Source organism: Dama dama, chromosome 31 (genome assembly GCF_033118175.1).
Source record: "Dama dama isolate Ldn47 chromosome 31, ASM3311817v1, whole genome shotgun sequence".
Taxonomy (NCBI): Eukaryota; Metazoa; Chordata; class Mammalia; order Artiodactyla; family Cervidae; genus Dama; species Dama dama.
This window is the reverse complement of record NC_083711.1, coordinates 48,741,027-48,765,501: the sequence shown is the minus strand read 5'-3', so window position 1 is coordinate 48,765,501 and position 24,475 is coordinate 48,741,027. Positions and strand designations below refer to the sequence as shown.

At 37.0% G+C, this 24,475-nt stretch overlaps 1 protein-coding gene across 33 annotated transcripts in view; it reads left to right on the top strand.

The window, feature by feature from the left end:
- The window catches only part of ABI3BP (ABI family member 3 binding protein), a 274,479-nt gene that overhangs the window by 140,953 nt on the left and 109,051 nt on the right, over positions 1–24,475 (top strand). For 23 of the 33 annotated variants that reach the window (XM_061134006.1, XM_061134020.1, XM_061134000.1 and 20 more), the window contains 14 exons: positions 6,870–6,935; positions 8,077–8,151; positions 8,709–8,783; positions 9,700–9,774; positions 10,899–10,970; positions 11,774–11,848; positions 16,264–16,305; positions 17,142–17,189; positions 17,855–17,935; positions 18,544–18,591; positions 19,817–19,885; positions 20,827–20,874; positions 22,362–22,421; positions 23,408–23,503. In XM_061134006.1, coding sequence (XP_060989989.1) covers positions 6,870–6,935; positions 8,077–8,151; positions 8,709–8,783; positions 9,700–9,774; positions 10,899–10,970; positions 11,774–11,848; positions 16,264–16,305; positions 17,142–17,189; positions 17,855–17,935; positions 18,544–18,591; positions 19,817–19,885; positions 20,827–20,874; positions 22,362–22,421; positions 23,408–23,503 — 930 coding nt within the window. The remainder of the gene's footprint in view (positions 1–6,869; positions 6,936–8,076; positions 8,152–8,708; positions 8,784–9,699; positions 9,775–10,898; positions 10,971–11,773; positions 11,849–16,263; positions 16,306–17,141; positions 17,190–17,854; positions 17,936–18,543; positions 18,592–19,816; positions 19,886–20,826; positions 20,875–22,361; positions 22,422–23,407; positions 23,504–24,475) is intronic. The other 10 variants (XM_061134016.1, XM_061134019.1, XM_061134017.1 and 7 more) reach the window with 8 other exon arrangements.

Here is a 24,475-nt window from a genome sequence, read left to right as displayed (position 1 = left end):
CATTCATGTAATGACATTAAACACACCACCATTCTGTGATATTCTTCAGAAAGGAGTTCAGTGTATGACTGGTTTGAGAAAGGATGAGCATGGGCTTATGGACACATAGATTTTAGTCAAATTATCTTTCTCTGGTGAGTGTAATGCATTCAGATCTTAGCAAAAGACACAAAGATGGCATCAAATGAACTGAGTGTGTCTGTTACGGTCTCCCCTAGTTTTCTCAAGTGGGAAAACATCTCTAAGTGGGCTGTGGTTGTCAGCCAATCTAGAGAAGCTTTAAATTGGGTCTTTCTAAGCCTTAAGTCCCCATGTCCCTGCCCTTAAAATTCTACTGCAATTACTAACTGTTGGCGCAAGACTACCTTCAGAACCTGAGTCACTTGAGTATAAAATCGGGTGGAGTTTCACACTCCACCACGGCACTGACTCTGGATCAAGGCTCATCTGTGGGCGTGCGTGCTGGTTTATCTGCTCCATTACGGCAGAGCTTACCTGACCCCCCTCCAAGCCCCCAGCCTATACAAGCATCACAGCTACCAAACCGAGGACTGTTAGGGCCCACTGAACTAATACACCACAAGCTGCCGCTGCTGCTGCTAAGTCGCTTCAGTCGTGGCAGACTCTGTGCGACCCCATAGACGGCAGCCCACCAGGCTCCCCCGTCCCTGGGATTCTCCAGGCAAGAACACTGGAGTGGGTTGCCATTTCCTTCTCCAGTGCATGAAAGGGAAAAGTGAAAGAGAAGTCGCTCAGTCGTGTCCGACTCTTAGCGACCCCATGGACTGCAGCCACTTAGGTCCGTTTTATCTCTTAACTTTTAGGCTATAAACATAGGGACATAGATTTTCCTGGGCTTCTCTTGACCAACCTCTAGATTTTTGGTGTCTATGATTATATAAGAGCAAACAGACCAAAACCTCCAGGAAACCCTTTCTGTGATTTTAATGCCTAGGATATGAATTATATATAAAGCCTGAATTGAAGTGAGCTTTGGGGAATAGGGAGAATATGCTGGGAAGTGAAGATTGTGAAGTTACAAAAAGGATACAGATAGATGAGACTGGAAATCCCAATAAAAGAAAGGTTCCTTTAATTCTGGTTTTGCCCTGAATAGAGGCTAATGCAGCAGGAAGCAGTTTATTATTCAGCTGCCTCACTCCTGCCAGGTCCACCTTAGGATGCCAGAGAACTTTCAAAATCTGTCAACTGCCAGCCATGTCTAGATGAAGTGCTGGAGCTTGTTATGGGCTCTAAGAGTTCAGTAGATATGGTTGCAGGCATAAGAAAAAGCCATAGACACTCCCTAGTCTGCCCTTGGAATATTGAATTGTTATGCCTGGGCTACTTGGTATGATGTTTGGACGGGCAGTATTAGCATCACCAGGGAACTTGTTAGAAAGGCTGAGTCTTGGGCTCTACTTCAAATCTAATGAATTGAGATCTGCTGTTTAACAAGATCTCCAGGTGATTTGTACGAGCATTAAAGTTGAAGAAGCACTACCTTTTCGCTGTAGTCTGTAATATTTCACATGGTGCAGATAAGAAGCATCAAATGTGGTCAATTACAGGACAGTGGGCGGAGAAATCAATGTAAACTTGATTTCTCAAAGTGGGTGGTTAAGTATTTGTTGTTTCTGCTAAGGCTTTTCACGCTCACATCTACCTCTTATTTAAGTGTTCCATGGGATCTTCCTAACATGTTCGATTTCAGATTATAATATGTGTTATTTGTGATTTAAAAAGTTGATATAGTCACACAATCCTTTCATTTCAGTCTTTGTTTCTTGATTGATTTTGTGAATTTATACATGCACTAAGTTTCTATTTCCTGTTTAGTTTCAACATATATGATTATTGTATTTTCCAGTTACTCACATGGCTTCCTAATGCAATTAGTTGAGAATTAAGAAGAGAGAGAGAGAGGCAGAGATAGTTCTTGAATGATGGTCCATAAAAAACATTTGTCTTGTTTTTAGTTGTTATATCTTTTGAAAAAATTATATAGTTCAGCTGGTATTAATCATATTATTACAGTGAAATTAACACATTTTGTTTTCTATGTTGAAATACAATGCATCTGTATTTACTCTGTCAGTTACCTTCAGCTATATTTGAACAAAGTTAAGTTTATTTACTTATTGTAACAATGAGACGGTAGACCATGAGGAACTGTGGATCTCTTAGTAAGAGGATGTTGGGAAGGATGTCTTATGGGATTTAGTCTTGTGTTAGGTAATTCTGGGGAGGGTTTAAGAAAGTGAAGCTTTGCTCTGAACTGGATATTGTCTGAAAATGGGAAGAATCTGATAGAAAGTTTTAATGATTCTTAACTAGAAGGCAAGAAAGGAGTGAGACTATAGTTGTGATTGATAAAGATAACCAGGATATGAGGACAGTAATTTTTGTGTTCTTGCATTTGTGTTCCACACAATCACAGAATGGTCTTGTTTTTGCCTTGGTCCATCTTGGTCATAGGTGAACTTGTCTGATATTGGTGTTCTCAACTGTTGATGTCCAGTAGGCAAACGCCGCAGCCAAGCTATGAGTGCCTGACCGGCACTTGGGTGCCAGAGGCTGCTTGTCTCTTCATCAACCATTAAACATTTATCAATACCATTTGTGAAATTCATTTTGCTTCAGAATTTGCTAGATTTGTTTTCCACATTTACTTCATACTCTGTATCAAGTGATCCAAGTGCATGCTCTCATAAAGATTTCTATATTACTTTTGGCTATAAAAACCTATATGGAAATTCTAACTTGCATGTTGAATATTGAAATCATTTCAATAGTTGATGGCAAGAGTGGGACAGGGTATTTGGAATTTGGACTGTCCTAGGAAATCTGAGAAGTGTAGTCATCAAACATATTCTTCGCCACTTTGAGCCTATTGGCCCCAGTGCTTCATTAGCACAGCATTTTGTGATCTCATTATTTGGAATTTTATTTTGTTTAAACCTCCTCTAAAGTATGTTGAAGTAGGGTTGATTGATTTTGACTTCCTTGGCAAAATCCAACTTTTCTTAAAATACAAAAAGGAAATTATAAAGATCTGCTCTTTCTCTATACGCCAAAATGTAAACTTATGTATAAATTCTGTATTATAAAAAAGTTGGCCACATTTTAGAAATACTTAAGTGCTTGTAACAATCATTTAGAAAAGTCAGTCTCTCTGATGATGCAATAGAATTGGTCTTATGTTCTATTGGAAAGTGGCCAGTTGACTATGATTTCTATTACTATAGAGTGAGTTCTGGGAAAGCTCTCAGTACCTCCCCCTCCCTCGCCAATGAGTTGTGCATCTGCATGCATGTGTACATGCTTGTTGGAGTACTTCTTCACTGGAATAATATGATTTTGTATTTGCATAACAGTCTTATGTTAAGAGATTCAAAGGGTTGTACATACACCAGCATATCAATCTTCCAGAAGTCCCTGGAAGCAAAGGGAGTTTTATTCAGTTCCTCAGTCATGTCTGACTCTTTGCAACCACATGGTCTGCAGCACGCCATGCTTCCCTGTACTTCACCATCTCCTAGAGCTCGCTCAAACTCATGTCCACTGAGTCAGTGATGCCATCCAACTGTCTCATCCTCTGTTGTCCTCTTCTCCTGCCTTCAATCTTTCCCAGCATCAAGGTGAGTCAGTTCTTCACATCAGGTGGCCAAAGTATTGGAGCTTCAGCTTCAGCATCAGTTCTTCCAGTGAATATTCAGGACTGGTTTCCTTTAGGACTGATTGGTGTGATCTCCTTGCAGTCCAAAGGGTTCTCAAGAGTCTTCTCCAATACCACACTTCAAAAGCATCAGTTCTTCAGCATTCAGCCACCTTTATGGTCCAACATCACCATTTTCTTTTTTTGTATTTTTGTTTGCTTTTTTTTTTTTTTGCATTTTATTGAAGTGTAGTTAATTTGCACCATTGTGTTAGTTTCAAGTGTACAGCAATTGATTCAGTTATGCATACATATTCAGTTATATATATGTAATATATGTTCTTTTTCAGATTCTTTTCCATTATAGGTCAGTATAAGATACTGAGTGTAGTTCCCTGTGCTATGCAGTAGATCCTTGATTACCTGTTTTATATACAGTAGTGTGTATCTGTTAATCCTAGACTCCCAATTTAATTAATAAAAAGAAAGAAAAGGAGCAACAAAGAATGGAAGTATGCCCAATGATTCTTGGGTCTTCATTTCACTTGTCTAAAAATGTCTAAGGAGAATCAGTTCAGTCGCTCAGTCATGTTCAACTCTTTGTCGACACACGTCTAAGGAGAATAGACCCGGACATATACAGTGTACTTGGAAGAGATCCTGCAACCCCACGGAAATGGCCTGATGTCCTATTAACCCCATGGCACTGATGGTAGATATCACATGACCACACTGATCGGGTTGAGTGGGAAGCCTGAATCATGCTATTAACTGGGCTTCCAGCCCCTGTCTAGGGCAGAGAGTAAAAGGACACCATGACCAATGTGATGTGTTTTCCATGGGCATCAGAAGTGGGAGAGATAGATAGATAGATACACAGATGGGCAGGCAGATAGATAGATATCTTATCCTACAGATGGAGCAGATGCTTGACTTCTAAAGCCCATATATGGTTGGAGAAGGAGGATAGAAGTCAATGTCTTGTTTCTGGCTTGCTAATGCTCTCAGTGTTAAGCCTCCTTAATTTACTTGGTCATCCCCTTAAAAGACCATCATTTAGGACCAGGTGGGATTTGAAACCTTAATCAAATAATGAAAATGGCTTTTCTATATAACCCAAGATGATCCAATGTGTTTATTTGCATCCTTAGAAAATTCTCCTGCCTGTTCTTCCCCCAATATGTCCTGACAAACTGACTTTTCCCTTTAACTGTTCTGTAGCTTATTACTAAGATGACCATTCCTTCTGGCCTAATTATTTCCACTTGAGCAGTAAACAATTCTCTTTAGAGACTTCCCTTGACAACACTGAGAACAGTCTACCTCAGTCTTCATTAGAATCCACTTTGGGAACTCCCTTTAGGAGTTTACTACTATATTCAGTGTTTTGCTCTTTCAGTACATTATAGAGCTTTAGCAAATTGCTGTCTGCAGTTAAGCTCTAAAAATTATTTAAAGACTTGAAAGCTGAAGTGATCAGCATGTTCGAGGAGTGGTATACTGGTTGGGAAGTTTGGGCCACAGGTGGTTTACTCACAGTGGTTGAAGAGAGGCTGAACTCTACTTTTGGACCTTATTGTCTGCCTGTGGGATATTGATTAGTGTAAATCTGGCCCACCTGACTGGATTAAACCCTAGAGAAGAGAAAACATAGGAATAAATGGTGGTGTTGATGCTTTGTGATCAGGAAAATAAAATTTAAGTGTAGTGAATGGTTTATAGATTTACAGTGGCCTCTTAGAGATTTACAGCCACAGCCATTGGTTTGGCTCCATGAGAATTTACTTGTAGGCAATATTTTCACAAATTTCAAGGCCAACTAGAAAGGTATTTTATTTTTCTAAGAAATGTAAGAGAGTTTTATGTCCTTATTTAAATGGTACTCAGAACGCTGCATGTGGTGTTTATAGATGCTTTTCTCATCCAGCTACGTATTGCTGGCCTGTTGTATTTTCTCCTTGCGTCTTCCTATATATGTTAAGGGTTCTATTTCCATGGCAGGGTATGACCACACAAACATATGAAAGGTAATTGTAGAGGAAGAGATTTGTGTGCACATATATGTATACTCTAAGAATAAAGAATCTGTTCATTTATTCTTGTGTATCCTTACTAAAAGCATAAACCACCCAGTTGTTAAACTCATTGCTATTTGTTCACAGTAATGGAAATCTTGCAGATTAATTTCATTGAGTCTTCCTGCGTACAAGGCTCTGGAAGCACAACCTTGAAGTATATAAAGAGTGTAACAAGCACAATTTCTGTCCTAATGAGGTTGTGAGGTTTTTCATATACGAACTTATGTTTAAAAAGAAGTCTTAATATATATGAATGGAATAGCCCTCAGTCATAAAAAGAATGAAATAGTGTCATTTGTGGCAACATAGATAGATCTGGAGATTATCATACTAAGTGAAGTAGATCAGACAAAGAAAGACAAATATCATATGATATCCTTATATGTGGACTATAAAAAATGATACAAATGGATTTATTTACAAAACATAAATAGACTCACAGAGATCAAAAAGAAACCAATGGTTACCAAAGGAGAAAGAAGGTGGGCCCATGCTCAATAGAGTTAGAAACAGGTAGAATTTGACCACTAACAAATGTCTTCACCCCAGTGAATCTCAATTTTAATATCTAGAAAATGGAGTTACTACCCCATTGACTATAACATGGGGTTAATGTCTACCTCACCTATTTCTCAAGGATATTAAGAGAGTTAAACAAGCTGATATGTGAGAAAGTGCTGTCAAACTATAAAGTACTACGCAAACTGTAAAGTACTATCCAGACATCATGATGGTAACTTTTACTCAATAGAAAAGCCAAGCTGTAGTCTTTGTGCAAATTACCTCAGTGTGACTGTTCTTCTTTGGAAATGTCTCCTAAAATTGCCATCTGACTTCATTTATGTATGTACTCTTTGAAACTCTGTGATTTATAGCTGGCACTGCTTCATTGTAAACAAATAGCACTAAGCTCACATCACCCTGGGGGCCAGTCCTTCAGTTCAGAGCAAGGACTAGAGGCCAGTCTTTTAGTGATTGCTTCAGTCTTACCGACAAGACCAGTAGCCCACGGCCCAAGCTCTAGCACCTACATCAACTGTCCTCCTTCAGCCAGCATTAAAATATGTCATGAAGTCTTTTAAAATTAACCCAAATTAACATCTTCTCTTTTGTTTTACCTTTTCTTTTAAAAGCCACTTATGATGTTTTCTCAAGCCCTACAACATCAGATGAGCCTGAGATATCAGAGCCCCACACAGGTACACCCAGCCTCTCAATTCTATTTTTTTTTTTTTTTTTTTGGATGCCAGGTATTGTGACAATTTTTGCAGAGTGAAGAAGTATACTCTCTAGAGTTCCACAGGAGAAATGTGGCAGTCTCTGTCAGGGAGATGAATTCTGCCCCCTTCTCCCACCGATAATGTCTCCACGTCCTCCAGTAAATAAACTCTGCACATGTGAGACATGCAGAAAGATTAGGTTGCCTCTCAGGAGCACTAAATAACAGCCTAGTGCTCTAGTGATAAGAATCATTCTGAAAAGGTTTTAGAACTCGGAGTTTTCCCTGGAGTAGTGGTTCTCCAGTAGGGGGTGATTTTGTTCTTTTCCCACTGAGGAACTATTCAGCCATGGCAAGAGGTATTTTCGGTTGTCACCAGTGGGGAACGTGTTGCTGACATCTAGTGGATTGAGTCCACGGATGCTGCTAAACCCCTGCGAGGTACAGGAAAATCCCCACAATAAAGAATTATCCAGCCCTAGAAGGCAGTAGTGCCAAGGTGACAAATCCTGCTCCAGATCAATCACGTCACTCATGTGTCTACAGACGTTCAGTTGGGTCTAACTTTGGCATTCACTTACTGCTCTACCTATGTGTTTAACTTAGTCTGATGGTTTCTTTTAGCATGTATTTTATTATACACTTACTAAATTAGGTACTGCAGGAAATTCAAAGTAAATAACACTGGTTTCTGCCACACAAGGACATATGTCTGGTATTTGGGGGGGGGGGTGTGTAGCCATATTTGGGCACCATGATAAATACAGGCAAATAATTTTAAAAAGCAGCAGAAATTTTTAAAAGATGAAACAGAATGTTATGAGCAGATTCAGCTAGCAATTCAGAAACAGAGGGAAGGAACCAGAAAAAACAGTTGAAAACAGTTGAATGTGTGAAGCACCATTTTATCATGGTTTCTAATGTTTGAAGTGTGTATGTTTTTAAGCATGAGCTCATCTTCAATTCCTAATGAATCACTAGTTTTAAAATGTTGGTCAGCCATCTCTCAAGTGTTCTTGATATTTTTCCCCATCTGAGGCATAATTTATTACTCAGGAATTTTGTATTTTATTCCTGGGGCCTTCTACTGCTTTTATAAATGTTGACATTTATTCCAACAGCAACAAGCCATCCACTTCTGGACTCTGTCCCACCTAAAACTTCTAGAACTCTTGAACAGCCAAGGGCAACACTGGGTAATGTTTTTAACAGAAAAATTCTACTTTGTTTTCCATCAAAAGAAAATCCATGTGAATGCCTTTCTTCCAAATGACCATTTCATTCCATCACATCTAATCATTTATTTCTTTCCTCTTTCTGAATGTAATATATATTTTTCCCTACAATGCAGGCATCTTATGTTCCATTTGGGCTCTCTCTTTCTCTCTCTCATTTTTGAACTGTAATGAATGATATTTTTTTCCATCATTAAAGGAATGAAAAGCTTTGAAAATTGCATGGACATCTTCATCATCATTTCATCCCATCCATCTCATGTTTGTGGCCTGTATCACCTCTCTTCCATGTGCTCGGTCTGCCTGGAGTCAGCTACTGAACGGTTTCATCCTGACCTCTTCCCCACTTTAAATTACCATTTCATCCAGTAGCTTTCCAAGACAACGTGCATTTTTCATCCTTCATCATGTCCTTTTAGCATGTGCTTTGTGTCACCATCTAAAAGCATGTTGAAGCTCTTAAAATACCTCATTTTAACTGAAGTTACTTGGTGGGATGGGGTTGTTTGTGTTTTCAGCTCCGAGTGAAACACCATTTATTTCTCAAAAACTGGAAATCTTTACCAGTCCTGAATTGCAGCCTACAACACCTGGTAATTAATGACCTCTGTATAGTTATGTACTTTGAAAGAACAGATGAAGAGACAAAAAGCAGAAGTCACGCTGGCCTTCTCAGAATATTTTCAGTAGTAAACATTTCCCTTCATTCTCTATGATGAAACTCTTCAAAGAACTTGGTTATCTGTCATTCTTAGTTTTGTGATAATCCTTGAAGAATTTCTATAATCTTGACATCTATTTTTTAACTGAGGTAAAATTAATATATAACATTATGTTAGTTTCAGGTGTATGATGTAACAGTTCTGTCTTTGTATATGTTATTTTGAAGGATAACTCCCTTTCTATGGTTCTTTCAAATTTACCAACCAGAAAATAGCAGCAAAATTAAAAATATGTTCCCTTCAATTAGCATTTTAGATACCACTTGATCAGACTATTTTTCTCAAAATAGTCTAAGGAGCACCAAGTGGACTCTACAATCCTGGATATGATGAAGAAAGATGAGTAAAAGAGAGTAAAATAGCTTTCAGTCTATAATAGAAAATTACTGAAATGATGAAGTTCATTAACTTCTGGTGATGTTAGTAGTGAGCTATAGAATTAAAAAGTTCTGAATGTTCTATTCTGTAAATCTGAAATATCTGTGCTTCTCCCATGCTGTTGGATAAATCATCTTTTGAGTAATTAACTGTACCTTGTGTTTGTAAATCCTTCAAGGGTCCTCCCTTTCCAGTACACTTAACTGAAAAATGTATCTTCTCAAACAGACATTTAATTTCTTTTGGCTCAATCAGTATTTACTTATTGAACACCTATGCTGGGCATTCTCGGGCTACAAAGAAATAGAAAGCAGTTCTTGCCCTCAAGAAGTTTGTAAGTGTACGGTTACAATCTCATTGACCCCCTGGGAAATATCATTTACCAAAGCTATATTAACTCTTCTTTCAGCTCCCCTGCAAACTACATCTGTCCCTTCTACACCTAAACGACGCCTCAGGCCCAAACCACCAAGAACTAAGCCTGGTAAATAACTGTCTATTTAACCTTTCAGGATATTTAATTCCAAGTAGATGATATCCATGTACTTATTAGAAAGAGAAACGATTCTGTAGATTAAAGATGCTCTATAAAATTTGGAACTAACTGAAGATGAATAATTAAAAATAACAAAAGTCAAACATTTTCAGTAAGATTTTACTGAAAATTATGTGAATGATATTCTTTTTTCTGGGAAACAGTCTTTTTAAATCAAAATAATACATAGAGTTTTTTTTAGGTACTTCAAGTCTTAGACTGAAAAAGAGAATCTACTGCCCACCTTCTTCTACCCCTGAGACCCATTCTCCAATTCTTTAATGTTTCTTTTGTATTTAACTCCACATTTCTAAGTAATAATGCTTATGCTGCTATTTCTTTTTAGATCAGTTTTAGTGAATTATGTTTTTACATGTGAATTTTGATATAAATATAGAAACAGTCATATATAGTGATTTATATGGTCACAGTGATACATAATGTCATTTATTTTCCTGGCAAGCATCTATATTTAAGTGTTTATCAGGCTGACAGTTCCCATATTTGTTGCCTACTATGTTTTCAGTTTTGCACGAGGGCGGTGGCTGAGATGCAGAGAATGTGACTCTGGCTATCCAATTGCTCATAATCTTAAAAAGATAATACATCATGAATGATGAGAGCAACATAAGATGATATAACCTGCTTGTAAGACTCTATTGGAGTAGAAGCTCAGAAAAGTGAAGTAAGAGTCGAGGATATAAATATCAGAATATGTGTCAGTTTTAGGCAGAGGAAAAGGAAAAGGGAACAGCATATATTATGGCACAGAGTTGGAGGTGGAGGTAATTTATCAATCTGGAGGTGCTAGCCTTCATTGTTAAAGGGTACACTCAGACTCATGCTCAATAACCAGGCTTTGATTATTACATTGCTTATTCCAGTTTTTTTTATAGCCTATACTATTATGACTGAATTTTGAAATTCTTTCCCCAAACTTTTACTCACTGCATGCTTTGTAAACACTGACTAAATATGACAGGATTTTAAAAGGGTCATTCAGTTCCTCTTTGGAGGATTCTTTTTTATTGTTTCTAGAATATGTTAATTTTTTTTTTCCTTTCCATCACCAGAAAGAACCACAAGTCCTGGAACAATTACATCTAAAATTTCTAAAAGCCCTGAACCTAGACGGACAACAATGGGTAACGATATGTCCTTAGTAGATGGGTTAGTTCATTTCACCACAGGAAGTCCAGTATGCCAGCTTTTATGTACCGTCTCAATCACTGTTCTAACTGGATCATTTCAACAGTACTCAATATCTCATAGAGTATATCAACTCCATGACTTGCATAATTTTGGATAGCTGGCACTGTGGTTGGTGGATGTGAACTCAGCATTTGTACCTTGGAAAGCTGTTAGATCACTGATGCTTTTCCATCTTCTACACAATCATTGTTTTTTAAAGTTGTGTCTCATATACACTTCTCCATTTTGGGGGGTAAGGCCTTCAAGTTCAGTTTCAAACTTCATTTAGAAAAACAGCTTTCTGCTATGGTGTTAGTAACATTTCTTTACGCCACAGATCACAACATTATACATATCAGTGAATATTACTTTTAAAACATTTCTTTTTTTGAGTGCTTAGAAACTTAGACATGGCTGAGAAATGTGAAATAAGGTGCAAAATCATTACACTAATTTACATTTTTTAATCCTGGGTTAAAATCACTGTCATACTTTGTATAGTAATGGTGACTGATGGCAATGCCTTTTTTCTTGAAATGCTTTTTCAAAAAGATGAAAATTTATTAGTATATTTTCATTAAATACTGCTCTGTGAAATATTATTTTTTTTAAAGTTTATTTTCTAATGGAATGTTTCCAAAATCATCCAAGATGATGGGTTTATAGCACTTGAAGTATAGGTTTTCCTTTTGTAGTTTCAGACATTGAAATGTCTAAATACTGATTTGATGATTATTTTGTTTCTTTATTTTTCCAGCTCCCAGTAAAACACAATTTATTTCTTTGAAACCTAAAATCCCTCTCAGTCCAGAAGTGACAGACAGCAAACCTGGTAATTACCCGAGCTTTGTTTTGATATTTCACATGTAGGGTTGAAAAATTGTTTTATGCCACTCTTTGGAGCAAAACCTTCTGATTCACACTTTGGTATTTGATTCATCTTTCCATGAAAAGAGCAAAAATGTGATGACATGATGTCATTAGAGCCAGCTCCTCTGATATTATCATAGCATCTCTTTGAGCTGTGTGGGGTTTCATTATGTGCATGACCACCCCAGAGAAAGCACAGAGGGAGAGTGGAGGGAATGATCGAGAACTCCTTTGTCTAGGACGATGAAATAGTTTCCAATACCAACATTGCTTGGAGTTCAGATCAGCAGCCTTCCAGCTGAGAAGTGGAGAAGTCTTTCCATCCCCTCAGAACTCTGCCTTGTTTGGGGCCCCAGTTCTCAGGGTGCTTGACTAGTAAGGGTTGTAGTCTCCTAATGTTCCATGACTTCTTTGTAAACTGGGGCTGATTTCTGAATACTGACTTTTGTTTACTTCTCAGGAGACATTAATTTGCTGAAGAAAAGTAGGTGTTTTGTTTTGTTTTGTTTTCAGTGAGGGGTTATTCTGTGTATATAATCAAAAACAGATAATATCTTGCATAAGGATTGCAGGACATGTTAAATAATTAAATCTTTGTTTTTCTCTATACAGAACCTATACAACAGTCTGAAATGTTGATTTATGAGATTATATAAGGGGAACTTTGTCACAACTCATTATTGTCATAAAAAAATTTCATGCCTTAGCTTTGGGAAGAATATATTTCTCACTGTAATATGGATTTTTCATTAATGTGTATTTACAGAGTAGGATTATTAAAGCAAAAGATTGCTTAAGTGGGCATGATTTGTCTTTTTGCAAAGACATGGGTAAGGAAGAAAAATAGAACTACTTAGAAAGAGAATTCTCATGACTCCTTTAAAAGAGGCAGAGAGATTTCCAGGTATTGTAGGCATCAGAAGAAAAGAAATTAGGGATTAGGCAAAGGGAATATGGTTGATGCCATGACCATGAGTGAGGTTTCCAAGTCAGAGAAATTGAATGAAGTACTCTTACTAAAAGAGGTTGTTAGGAGAAAGAAGCATAGCTAATAAACTCAAGAGTTCTAGTGGTTTGACTCAAAGAACTCTGACAGCTGAGAGAAGGGTTTCCTGTACATTTATTTAAAAATTATGCCCAGAGGACTTTGGAATAAGGTAGTAACTGTTACATTTAGGCTGTATTTTGAATAGGGTCCTCTCACCAGGCAGACCAAGAAATATTACGTTATGTTTGGGTCACCAACTTTAAATATTTCTCTAATTATTTCTGTTGTTACAAGATAAAAGTTGAAAACATTGAAAAAATGTCTCCAAATGTTAATTATCATTTGCTCATGATAAGTTATATTATCAATGTTAGTGGTTTCTGGAAATAAAAGCATTTCTGAGAGGAAATTCATTAATTCAAATTAGGGTGGGAGAATGTTCTTATCACTCTAACGTATTTGAACAAAAAGATTTCTTAATTTGACATTTCCTTTTAAAAATGTGAGAAATTATTTGGAAGCTAACAGACTTATATTGCTTTGATTTCTACCTTCTAATCACCTAAAAATATTCACTCTTTTCCCCTAACAGCAAGTATCATTACTTCATAATTTGTGCCTAAATTTAAGCGAGCTCAAGTTGACTTTGAGTGGCCTGAGGCAACACAGAGTAATGACTAGTTCTCCATAAACCATCGTTTGGATGTTAGTTTTTAAAAATGTATTCATTTTATGGCAACCACCTTTATAGCTCTGTTAGAGATTTCTTTTGTAAGGTTCAGGAGAGCAAATAAACCACCGAAAGCTTTTTGGTTTGAGCCACTCCTTGACTTTCCCAGTCCTCTCATCACACTCGTATTTTTCCTTTTTCACTTTCCATGAAGGCTGCTTTTCCTTTGGCTTTCCTTTGTGGTTAAGTTAATGAGTAAAAACCCACATTGGTTTTGGCTTGCAAGCCAAATCCAACGCTTTCTTAAAAATCTCAGCCATCTACTATGTCCCAGCTTGTCTGCCTCATCCAATAAGAATTCTTTCCTTCATAGTTAATCATTATGATTGTAATGACATTTGGCTCTTCAAGCTTTTAAAGATCTGAAGAAAGGGAGAGACCTCCAGTCATGGGTGTTTATTGTACTCAGAGCTGACAGCGGACGGAACAGTAAATGGTACTCTAGCCGCAAATCCATCAGCGACTTTTTATTTGTTTCGGGCTGAGCTGATTGGTGTAGTTATTTGCATGTCACTCAACTTTTTTATGGAACATTTTTGTATCTTTATCCATAACATGTTAAGGCTGAGATAGAGGAAATCTTATTAGAAGATAGATTTCTTAATAACCACTGACTATAATATTTTCTTATGGAGGTGAATTGGATACTTAGTTGATGGGATGCCATACCTATTTGACCTCAGTCTCAGGAACTGAAAAATGCTGATTTTTCTTTATAAAATTAAAAGAGCAGCATTCTTTCATCTTTGTTAAATCTAAAGATGCTAAAAGTAGCAAATCTTACTTTTTCGTACTTTTAGAAGGCAACTTTGTGGAAATTAAAGCATTCATTATAACCTTGAAGTTTCAAGAGAGTTTTTGGTTTTTCCTATTTCCAGATGTGGATGTCTTTGTGATATTTATCATATTTGATTACTGATATTTCCTATTTCTTTTCCTTTTTTCCTGTAGAATCTGAGGCATTCAACTGCCACTGCCCCCCGCCTCCCACACACATACCTTTTACTTTTGCTTAGTGTCCTTCCATCTGATACAGCACTACAGCTTTGCCACTCATCTGTTATATTCTATTTATGACAAGTTCATGAGAAATCAGAATTCTTTTTTTGGCCACAGACATTCTGATGAATGATGCTACATTTCAGTAACACCTTGTGCTATTATGCCTTGCTTTCAGATAAATGAATATTCTCTATCCAAATTGTTTATTATTATATTTTCCTTTTAGTCGCTAAAACATCACTACTTGCTTCTACCAAACTTCCCACACCCAGAAATATCAGAGATAATTCCTGGTAAATGTAATTTAAGAAATATCTAAGTACACAGTGATTTAAGTTCTGTTAAGTTGTTCAGTAGGGACTCGATTAATTAATTTCTTTCTGTAAGGAAAAAAATGTCAAAGAATCTTTACGTTGTTTTCTACTTCAAAAATTGATTTCCTTTTTATTTTCTTCTTGAAAGAAATCAACTCTTTTTGTTCTATAGAATAGGAAAGCTATTGGATCATCTTCTTTGAAAAAAAAAAAAAAATAGTCTTTGTACCAAACTATATTTAACATTTCAGTTCAGTTCAGTCACTCAGTTGTGTCTGACTCTTTGCCACCCCATGGACTGCAGCACGCCAGGCCTCCCTGTCCATCACCAACTCCTGGAGCTTACTCAAATTCATGTCCATTGAGTCAGTGATGCCATCCAACCATCTCATCCTCTGTTGTCCCCTTCTCCTCCCGCCTTCAATCTTTCCCAGCATCAGGGTCTTTCCAAATGAGTCAGTTCTTCACGTGAGGTGGCCAAAGTATTGTAGTTTCAGCTTCAGCATCAGTCCTTCCAGTGAATATTCAGGACTGATTTTCTTTAGGAGGGACTGGTTGGCTCTCCTTGCAGTCCCAGGAACTCTCAAGAGTCTTCTCAAACGCCACAGTTCAAAAGCATCATTTCTTCAGCGTTCAGCTTTTTTTATATTCAGCATTTACTTACTGCCAACCTGAATGGCCTTGGAGAGTTTATCTGTCAGAATATTTAGATAATATTATTAATGAATTTATTCAGCATTTCATGAAATGCGGAGACTACTTTCTAACTTCTGCTGATTTGCTAATTTAAATGGAATAAGTTTCATGTGTAAAACAATTTGTTCACCAGCAATAAGTAGTAGTAAATATGATGAATACCATATGAACACCTGTGGCCTTTTTAGACTGTAAGTTCAATTCCTGGTTTTATTTATTTATTTTTTTTGTGAACCAATATCAGCTCCAATCAGGCTGAAAATGATCCAAAACTAACAGAGCTCAGACATGGTTACAGGTCCAATGGATCTGTTGCCATTTTCCATCTGACTGTCCTGAAGGAAATAAAATGGCAGGTGAATGACCTCTGAAAGGCTGCACTGACCTCCTTTTAAAGTAATATCTCCTCGGGCACTAGGAGTTGTAGTGGGGAAAATAGCTAAAGATCAGCAAGAAAAATTAGACTCATTCTTTCTTCTGTTGTAGTCTGTGTAGAGGCTGTGGGGTGATGGAGCTTTATTTTGTAAGCCAATAGCACCTGATGGCTTTCCACTGAGAGGACACTTGTTATGGTAAAGGACCTTTCATTTCTACCTTAGATGGTGCTGTCAGCATCTCCCTTGATATAATACTTGCTTTTATTGCAGCCCCAGAACCTGAGATTCTCCTACCGTCACAGTCACCAATAGGTAATGAAGTTTCCTCTAGTGAGTGAAAAAGAATTCACTTATTTTCACACTTACTTTGTTCAAGTTTGTCCTTAGCTTTGGACTTTTAGAAAAATTGTTTCTTCATTGTCCTTCAGATCTTGATTTCAGCTGTTTCTGCCGGAAGATAAGCTCTCTGCTGCCTTGACTAAGCGGAAGCTCTGAGACAGCCATACTGATTTTGATTTGCCACATTCCTTTTTGTCCCTTCTTATATCTGAGGACTGTGTCCTGAGCTTGTTTTAACCTGGTTATTCCCCACAGAGGACCATGGCTTCCCCAGGACATATTTATGCTTTCATTTTTAGAGGTGGTTTTTTATTGCTTTCAAAACTTTAACATTTGTAGATTTTCTTTAAAAGCATTATGGTCTTTTCAGCTCTCAATATCTTGATATTTCACTAGGAAATTTATTAAATAAGAGAAAGAGAAAAACTCACCCACAATCTTTATAGCTTTTTTTCTTCAAGAGAGCAAAACTATTCTGCTGGTGCCATCTTACCGAATTACCCACATTTTCCTTCATAATATGAGCTGTTCGTTACTTTATTGCATTCACATCTTCCAAATGAGAGTCATGCTTTTTTTTTTCCACTTCTCTTTCCAAACTTAAGTGACCAGCTGTATTTTTGTTCATTTTGTCTAAAAACACAGTAATCTATTTACATAAAAAAAGCAATTTCTTATATGAATAAAAGTTTCACCATTTATGTTTGCTCAACTTAGTACTTAAAAATTAAGCATTTAATTTTTAGCATTTAATAAAGTTCATCATTTTTCCTTTGATTTTGATTCCTTCTTGGTCATTTTTCATGCAGTCTTAGAACCTGGAACGCTGGAAACTAAATCTTCAACAACAACATTAGGTAATGCAGTGAGTGACCTACCTTGGTTTCCTCTCTTCCTGACTGCTGGCGTCTTTATTAAACAGGCTCACAGTAATAGATTTGTTCATTAATGTTCATTTGTGTGTGAGAGTTCCTGATTCTTTTGGGGGGAAATTTTAATTCTTGTAGTTCAAAAACTATATCTTGTTCTTAAAAACTTGCCTAACTTGAAATAATTTCTGAATTCAAATCCATTTTACACATGTTACTGATTTGCAGATTTTTAAATGCTAAGTGAAAAAGCTTTGTTTTGAATCTTAGGCCAAATAAATTTTAGTTTTTACCCCTAGCAGCTTCTATTAATAAAAGTAAAATTTCTCTTATTCCTGTTGAACATAATATATCTTCAAAAACTTTATGAGACTGTCTTCTCCAAGCTGTATAAAGTTCTTAGTTTTTCAAGTCAAAATAGAAAAATAGAGAGCTCTCTTAAAGAGTTATTTATTAATATTTGGAAAAAAAAAAGAAATCCCACAACTCCATTTTTCAAGACCTCATTCAACTGGGTAGATAATGAAAAACAGAAGGATACATGTCTGCAATAAATCAGAGGGCTTAAATATGCTTCTAAGATGCACATAGTATTGACGGTCAGTTTGTAGGGTCACTGTTCATATATTAACCAGCTGATTTTCTTTCTTCAGCTCCACCAAAGACCAAACGGCCAGGTCGTCGTCCCCGCCCTAAAACTACACCTAGTCCAGATGTGCCCAAGTCCAAACCTGGTAAATGTGCCATTCAGGATTCCAGTTAACACAAAAGATGGAATATGGTGGTTTCTGACATAGTAGCTACCTACCGCCTAAATGGAGAAGGAAATGGCAGCCCATCCCATTATTCTTGCCTGGAGAATTCCATGGACAGAGGAGCCTGGCAGGCTATATAGTCCATGGAATATAGTCCAGGCTATAAAGTCCATGGGGTTGCAGAGTCAGACATGACTGAGCAACCATCATTCACTCACCACCTAAATAGCTGGGCTGCAGGAATCAGTGTAGTTTATTTTTATATTTAAGCATCTGTGCTTTCTACATTCACATTTTATGAATACATTTATATTTTTATTTGTAGTTATTGAGTATACAGAGCAATAAGTTGGGCTTCTAAGTGGATCATTAACGTAGGGCACCAGAAAAATATTATATGAGATGTATATTCACGGCAGATGAGGTGAGGGAAAGCAATAGGGAGAAGAGGGGCAAATGGGAGAAATCGAAAGGAAAATGACACTTAGGAAAAGTACACAGTTTAAGTAAAGATGGAAGAGTCATGTTTCCTTCTCAAGATGCTGCTTCATGACATAATTAGTATTTTTGGTTTTTTGCCTCTGTAGCTCTGGAACCTGCAACGGTACCACCAGAACCCTTGGTGCCCACGATTGGTAATTCTGCTCTCCCCCAACTCCTTTCCTGGGTTGTCACTTTTGCTTTTCCTGCTCTCCACCCAGGCATGACTGAAGTTCTACATGTGTCACAGTTTTGTTCCATGCATTCCCTCCCCTTTCCTCTCTGGGTCTGAAGAGCCTGAAGAAAGGAGACTTCTAAAAGAATTCTGTGTGCTTTTTCAGGGAAGGTCTGTGGTTTTGGTCGCAACTTCCTGGTTTTCCACAAACCCTCTGTCCTTCCATCACGTGTCCTTGTGTTGAGAAAACCATCTACTCTTTCTCAGGGACGTCTGCGCTCATACTGGACTTAACAAATGGCAATGTTTTATTCCAGTGTCGTGATTACCATTTCATTGCTTTATTTGTTCAACTTGTAAGACTTTATCCCTTTCCGAAAGCTGCATGAAATAATGGCTTCTTCAGCTTTTCTATTTCTTTGAAGAATTTTTTTGAGTATGTTTTGGTAACCAAAGGCACATGCATTCTTCTTGGTGTCGGGTCCAAAATAAAAGTAGCATAGTCTTTGTAACTTGAGAATATTAGAAGTCTCAAGTTGATTTTACTGTTTTCAGTCCTAATGTTGATTATAATTATTATAATTTCTCAGCAGTCACAATAAATTTGTCACTGACTTACTTTGGAAAATTCCAGAAATCAATAACCATGTAACACTATGTATAATTTCAAGTATTTATGGATTATTTTCCTGATTTCCTACTAAGCAAGTTTCTACCTTACTGTTTTTATACTGAAAAAAAAAAAGAAACATAACTATTATACTTGTCATTTTAAAAATTACTTATACAAAAAAAGTAATTGTAGTTCTCCTTACTTTTGCTGAAAGACATATTTTGAACATTTCCTGAAGACTTTTTGGTTTCAGAAAAATCAGTAAGAATGGACACATTTCTCACCCTCTCCACCCCAGGAATTAATTTTATTGTATAGTAACTAAATTTATATAATCTCTCTGCTCGAGCATGTGTCCTTAATTATGACAGTTACAGCCATAACCATTATGCTAATTTTTAATACCTTTCTCTTAAGCATCGAAATGACCCAAAAGGCCTAAAACTACACGTAGACCAGATGTACCTCAAATCCAGCCTGGGTAACCCCTACTTTCAGTACTTTGATCTATCACTAGGAAAACAATGTGTAAGTAACACTGATCACACTCACAGCTCTGCCATGACTCTAATTATAGCCCTTTTTTCTTCAGATTCAAAACCAGCAAAGCAATTACTTTCTAAACCCACAGCAAAACCAGATACGCCACCACCTACATCCGGTAAACATAATTTCCAATGCTTTGACTAAAGATGCTTTCTCTTTGGGGATGTTGCTGAGAATGCTCACAATTTGTCATGTCGTAAAGCATAGCAACCTAAATACCATGATTTCTTTGTTCATTCTTCTCAAAGTAGCCACACTGATGTGGCTACTTTATTCATTTCATATGTTAAATGAACAAATCAATGTTTGGGAAATTAGTAGATTTTATAACAGATTGTCTGGGCTTCCCCCGTGGCTCAGTGGTAAAGAATCCACTTGCCAAGCAAGAGACTTGGGTTCAATCCCTGAGTTGGGAAGATCCCCTGGAAAAGGAAATGGCAACCCACTCCAGTATTCTTGCCTGGGAAATCCTCTGGACAGAGGAGCCTGGCAGGCTACCGTCTATGAGGTTGCAAAAGGATAGGACTCTATGACTTAGTGACTAAACAACAGACAAAATTTTATATCTGATTATCTAACAGATTGCATTTTTCTTAAAGCATTTTCAGGCTTTATTTTTTTAGTTTGTATTTGTAATGAAAACTTGCTTTTCTTTATGTGGAACGTTTTTGAGAGTGGTTTCAGCAGTAACCACTAGGGAGGCTGATCCTCTGTTCTTCCTTTATAGTCACATGGAGATTGACTTTCTCTAAAATAACTTAACATTTTAAATGGTACCTACTAGTTGATTTTCTACCAAATAAAAAGATACTATATAACAGTTCTGAAAATTCAATTGTTTTTCAATTGAAGTTTTCTCCTAAGATTCCAGTTAGTAGAAAATTCTAATTTCCTAAGAGAACATCTCTCATAATACATAAGTCTATCAAGAAGGCAATTTACATCAACTTAGAATAAACCAGTTTCTGTATCCTATGAATTAAGCATCAGTGAGAATCTAAAAGTCTAGCCTTCCTTACTTTTGTTACTTATATCTGTTTATTTTTTATGGTGCAGTTTTTGAGCCTGTTACACCTGCGACCGAAGCGCCGTCCACAAGCATAGGTAACGATGGATGTCTTCCCTTTTGGTCATCGTTTCTCTGAACTCACCCCTCTCATCTCTGTCACTATCTGTAGTGTCTTGTGTAAACAGTGGTCATTCATCCCCATTTTCATTCAGTCCCTAAAACTGTTTGCTATTTTCAACAGGAACCTTTTTCATATCATTACGTATTATATCTGCAGCTCAGCTCGTTACTCCTGAATGTGAATCGTTCTTTGATCACCTTCAGAGATAGACTGCTTGCAGCACTTGATGTTGGCAAGAGTCACAGATGCTCTTCCTGTGCATCCTTCAAACCAGGACATTGTTGAAATCTCTGCTTTTATATGTGTATCATTTATGATGTGGGAGGGAAGCAATGAAAAAGTTGATTGGGGCTTGAAAAAGAATACGTAATCATCTCTTTCTTGCAGAAGTTCTTTCTTTCATGATTTCATACTGTTCCATTGTAACTGGACCTTTCTCTTGATAAGTTCATCTTGTGGTGTTGAATTCCAAACAAAACAGGGATTTTCCTTTTTTGTTTGAGGGCTGTCAGCTTTGAATATTGTTTTGCCTTGTAGTCCTCCCTTTCCTTCACTTCTGGATACCGTGTTTTCCGTTAGTTCAGAAGATGTTTTCAAATGTGGCTTACAATTACTCTATGCTGTGTTACAGAGATTTGGTGATAAGATATTTCTAATTTTACATTTAATTTTCTGGACTTAATTAAAAATAGAGACAGTAATTTAAAACCAAGGAGTCATAAATATAAATTTTGTTTCCATGCATAATTCAATCATTACAGAATATTGTAGAATTATAGGAATCCTGTTTATTCAGACAAAAAATTGAGTTATTACTTTTCAGACTTTTTTCTTAATCATCTCTGTTCCTCACTTGAATAGTTATCTCCCAAGTATCCATTTGAAATAAAAGAGTAAATAAGGACAAGTTGCAAGAAAGAGTATCACCTTTATTGTGGAGAAAAGGCATAAGCTTATCTTTTGCCTGTGTGTCATGAATATCCAATAAACAGACTGGTTATGAACATTTTTAAAAATTCTCACTGCTGCCACTGTTTCTCAAAAAAAAATTAGTAATGGTGGTGAAAACTATCGAATACTAACACAAGTTTTCATAATGATTTTTAATAGTAATTTGAAAATACGTAATTTAAAAATTTAAAAATAAGTAATTTAAAAATTTTGTGTCAGACAAAAGAATTTTTGGAGCCAAGTTTCCAGTATAGCTGTAATCATATAATTAAACCTCCCACAAAAAAAAACACTTTTCATTGACCTCATAGAGAAGCAAAGTGCAAGGGGGTACAGCTATTTGTGAGATAAATGGGTACCAGAGTATAGCTAGTTATTACAGAAAAAATACTGTTTTTCATAAATCCTTTTTAAACATTATAGGATTCAAAGGATTCATTTTCAAGATAATTTTCTTTCTTTTCCCACATTTCCTAAATCTCCATTGTTTATTGAATTGCTTTTGGTCAGTTCCTGCCACAGACATTGAACCTGTAACTCTGAGAACTGAGGCTCCTCCGACAACATTAGGTAATGATCTTTTGTGTCTTTTAAGCAAGAACATTTTCTGCTCATTGTCCACTCTATTCCATTATCATCTTAGTCAAAGCGTTTTCTCTTTTACAAGTTTCTTTCATCATCCTTTTTTGTCACTCAACTATATTCTTCATTTTGAAGGTACTGAAGATGTTTAAAATTGATCACTTGGTTAGAATATAAGCCTGTATGAAGCTAGTGCAAAATATCTATCACCGATATTATCCAGCTTTCCTAAAACTTTACAGAGCCTGTGGTTCTGCTGGATTCCAAATACAGTTAGGAGTCTCTTCCCTATAAACAGGGCTTCCCAGGTGGCTCAGTGGTAAAGAATTTGCCTGCCAATGCAGGGGATGCAGGATACACGGGTTTGATCCCTGGGTCGGGAAGATCCCCTGGAGAAGGAAATGGCACCCACTCCAATATTCTTGCCTGGGGAATTACATGGACAGAGGAGCCTGGCAGGCTTCAGTTCATGGTGTCACAAAGAGTTGAACATGACTGAGCATGCATGCCTTATTAACATCAGATACAATTCTATGGCCAGCAATGAAAAGTTGTCTTAAGATATGATATATATGCCTAAACCAAGTAATTTCTAAGTATAATCCAAATTAATTTCTAAACCAGCTAATTTCTAAATATAACACAAAGCAGGAGAGTCTGGACCCCTCTCTAATGTGATGTAGAATGTTATACTTCTGATTTCCCTTGGATCAGGGTCCTTTTTGAAAATTTGGTACTAGCAATAATAGTAAAGTTTTCAGATAATTAAAATAAGGTTATATGTTCTTTCTCAAATGAACTGTCAGCAGACACCCCCACAAATTTTTTTGCCTGTAGATGAAAAAATTTCAAACCAGAGAGACAAATTTCTCAAGACCCAAGAAAATCTAGCACAATTTTAGAAAACCTGCAGCCATGAATAATCCTTTTCCTCTCAAGTCATAAGACAGCATTAACCAGTTTCTTCTCTTCAGCTCCAAAAACATCACAAAGAACAAGGACACGTCGCCCACGTCCACGTCCCAAACATAAAACCACACCAAGACCCGAGACACCTCAGACCAAACTAGGTAAATATGTGGTTCCTGGTGCCTATGGACCTCTGTTAGATGTGATGCTGTGGTAGGAGTGTAATTACTCAATGCCTAGTAACCCTGTGATCCTTCAGGATGGTGCCCAAGTTGCAAATGCTTTAGTCAGGATGAGTGACTTGCTCATGCTTCTTAGGACCTTCTTGGTACCTTGTATTTTATTTGCTTCTCTCACCATTCGATTATGTTTTCTCTTTGACTCTGGCTCAGCAAAAACTTAGCTAGTTGAGTAACCTATTTAGTCCAGTTAATCTCTTATTTGATGAACTGCTGCATTAGCAACGTGAGGAATAGTTTAGAAAAAAACAAATGACTTGGCTTCATTGAGTGAGGATGCGGCTCTTGTGTGAAATTGTTCATAAATGGGTAGAAAGGAATATGGGCAACTTACTTACTTACTGCGTTTTACCAACTGTTAGACACATAGTTTATTCTTAGAGAAGTGAAAGATCCATGGGCCGGTGAGTGTAATGTGGACCTTGAAATGTGTGTAGTTTGTAGATTTGTTGGAGGAATGAGGAGGAATACCATAAAGACAAGAAAGAAGGTGCCATATGTGTGGGTGACAGAAGAAAGATAGGACTTAAAGGAGAACTTGATTGTGAGAAAGGAGGAAAGCAATGTTTACTTGGCTGGTGCTCAGAAACTGTGGACAGTGATGCTACTTTTTAGTGGGTCCATGAAGACGACCTTGAATGCCTGACTTCAGTGATTGCATTTGAGCTGCTTAGCTGCAGGATACTCCCCTATCCTCCCTGGGTCAGCTCTTTTCTGTCCTGATAGCAGAGTTGCATTGACATGTTTTTCAGACTGAATGACCCTTTGTATCTTGCTCTTTTATAGACCTCTGTTTGGACAGAGGTCTTGGCCTTTTTCCAAAGTGGACTCTCAACAAACAAGAGCCTTGCCTATTTTGGTTATTCATTACCAATATATCCACAATTGGATCTA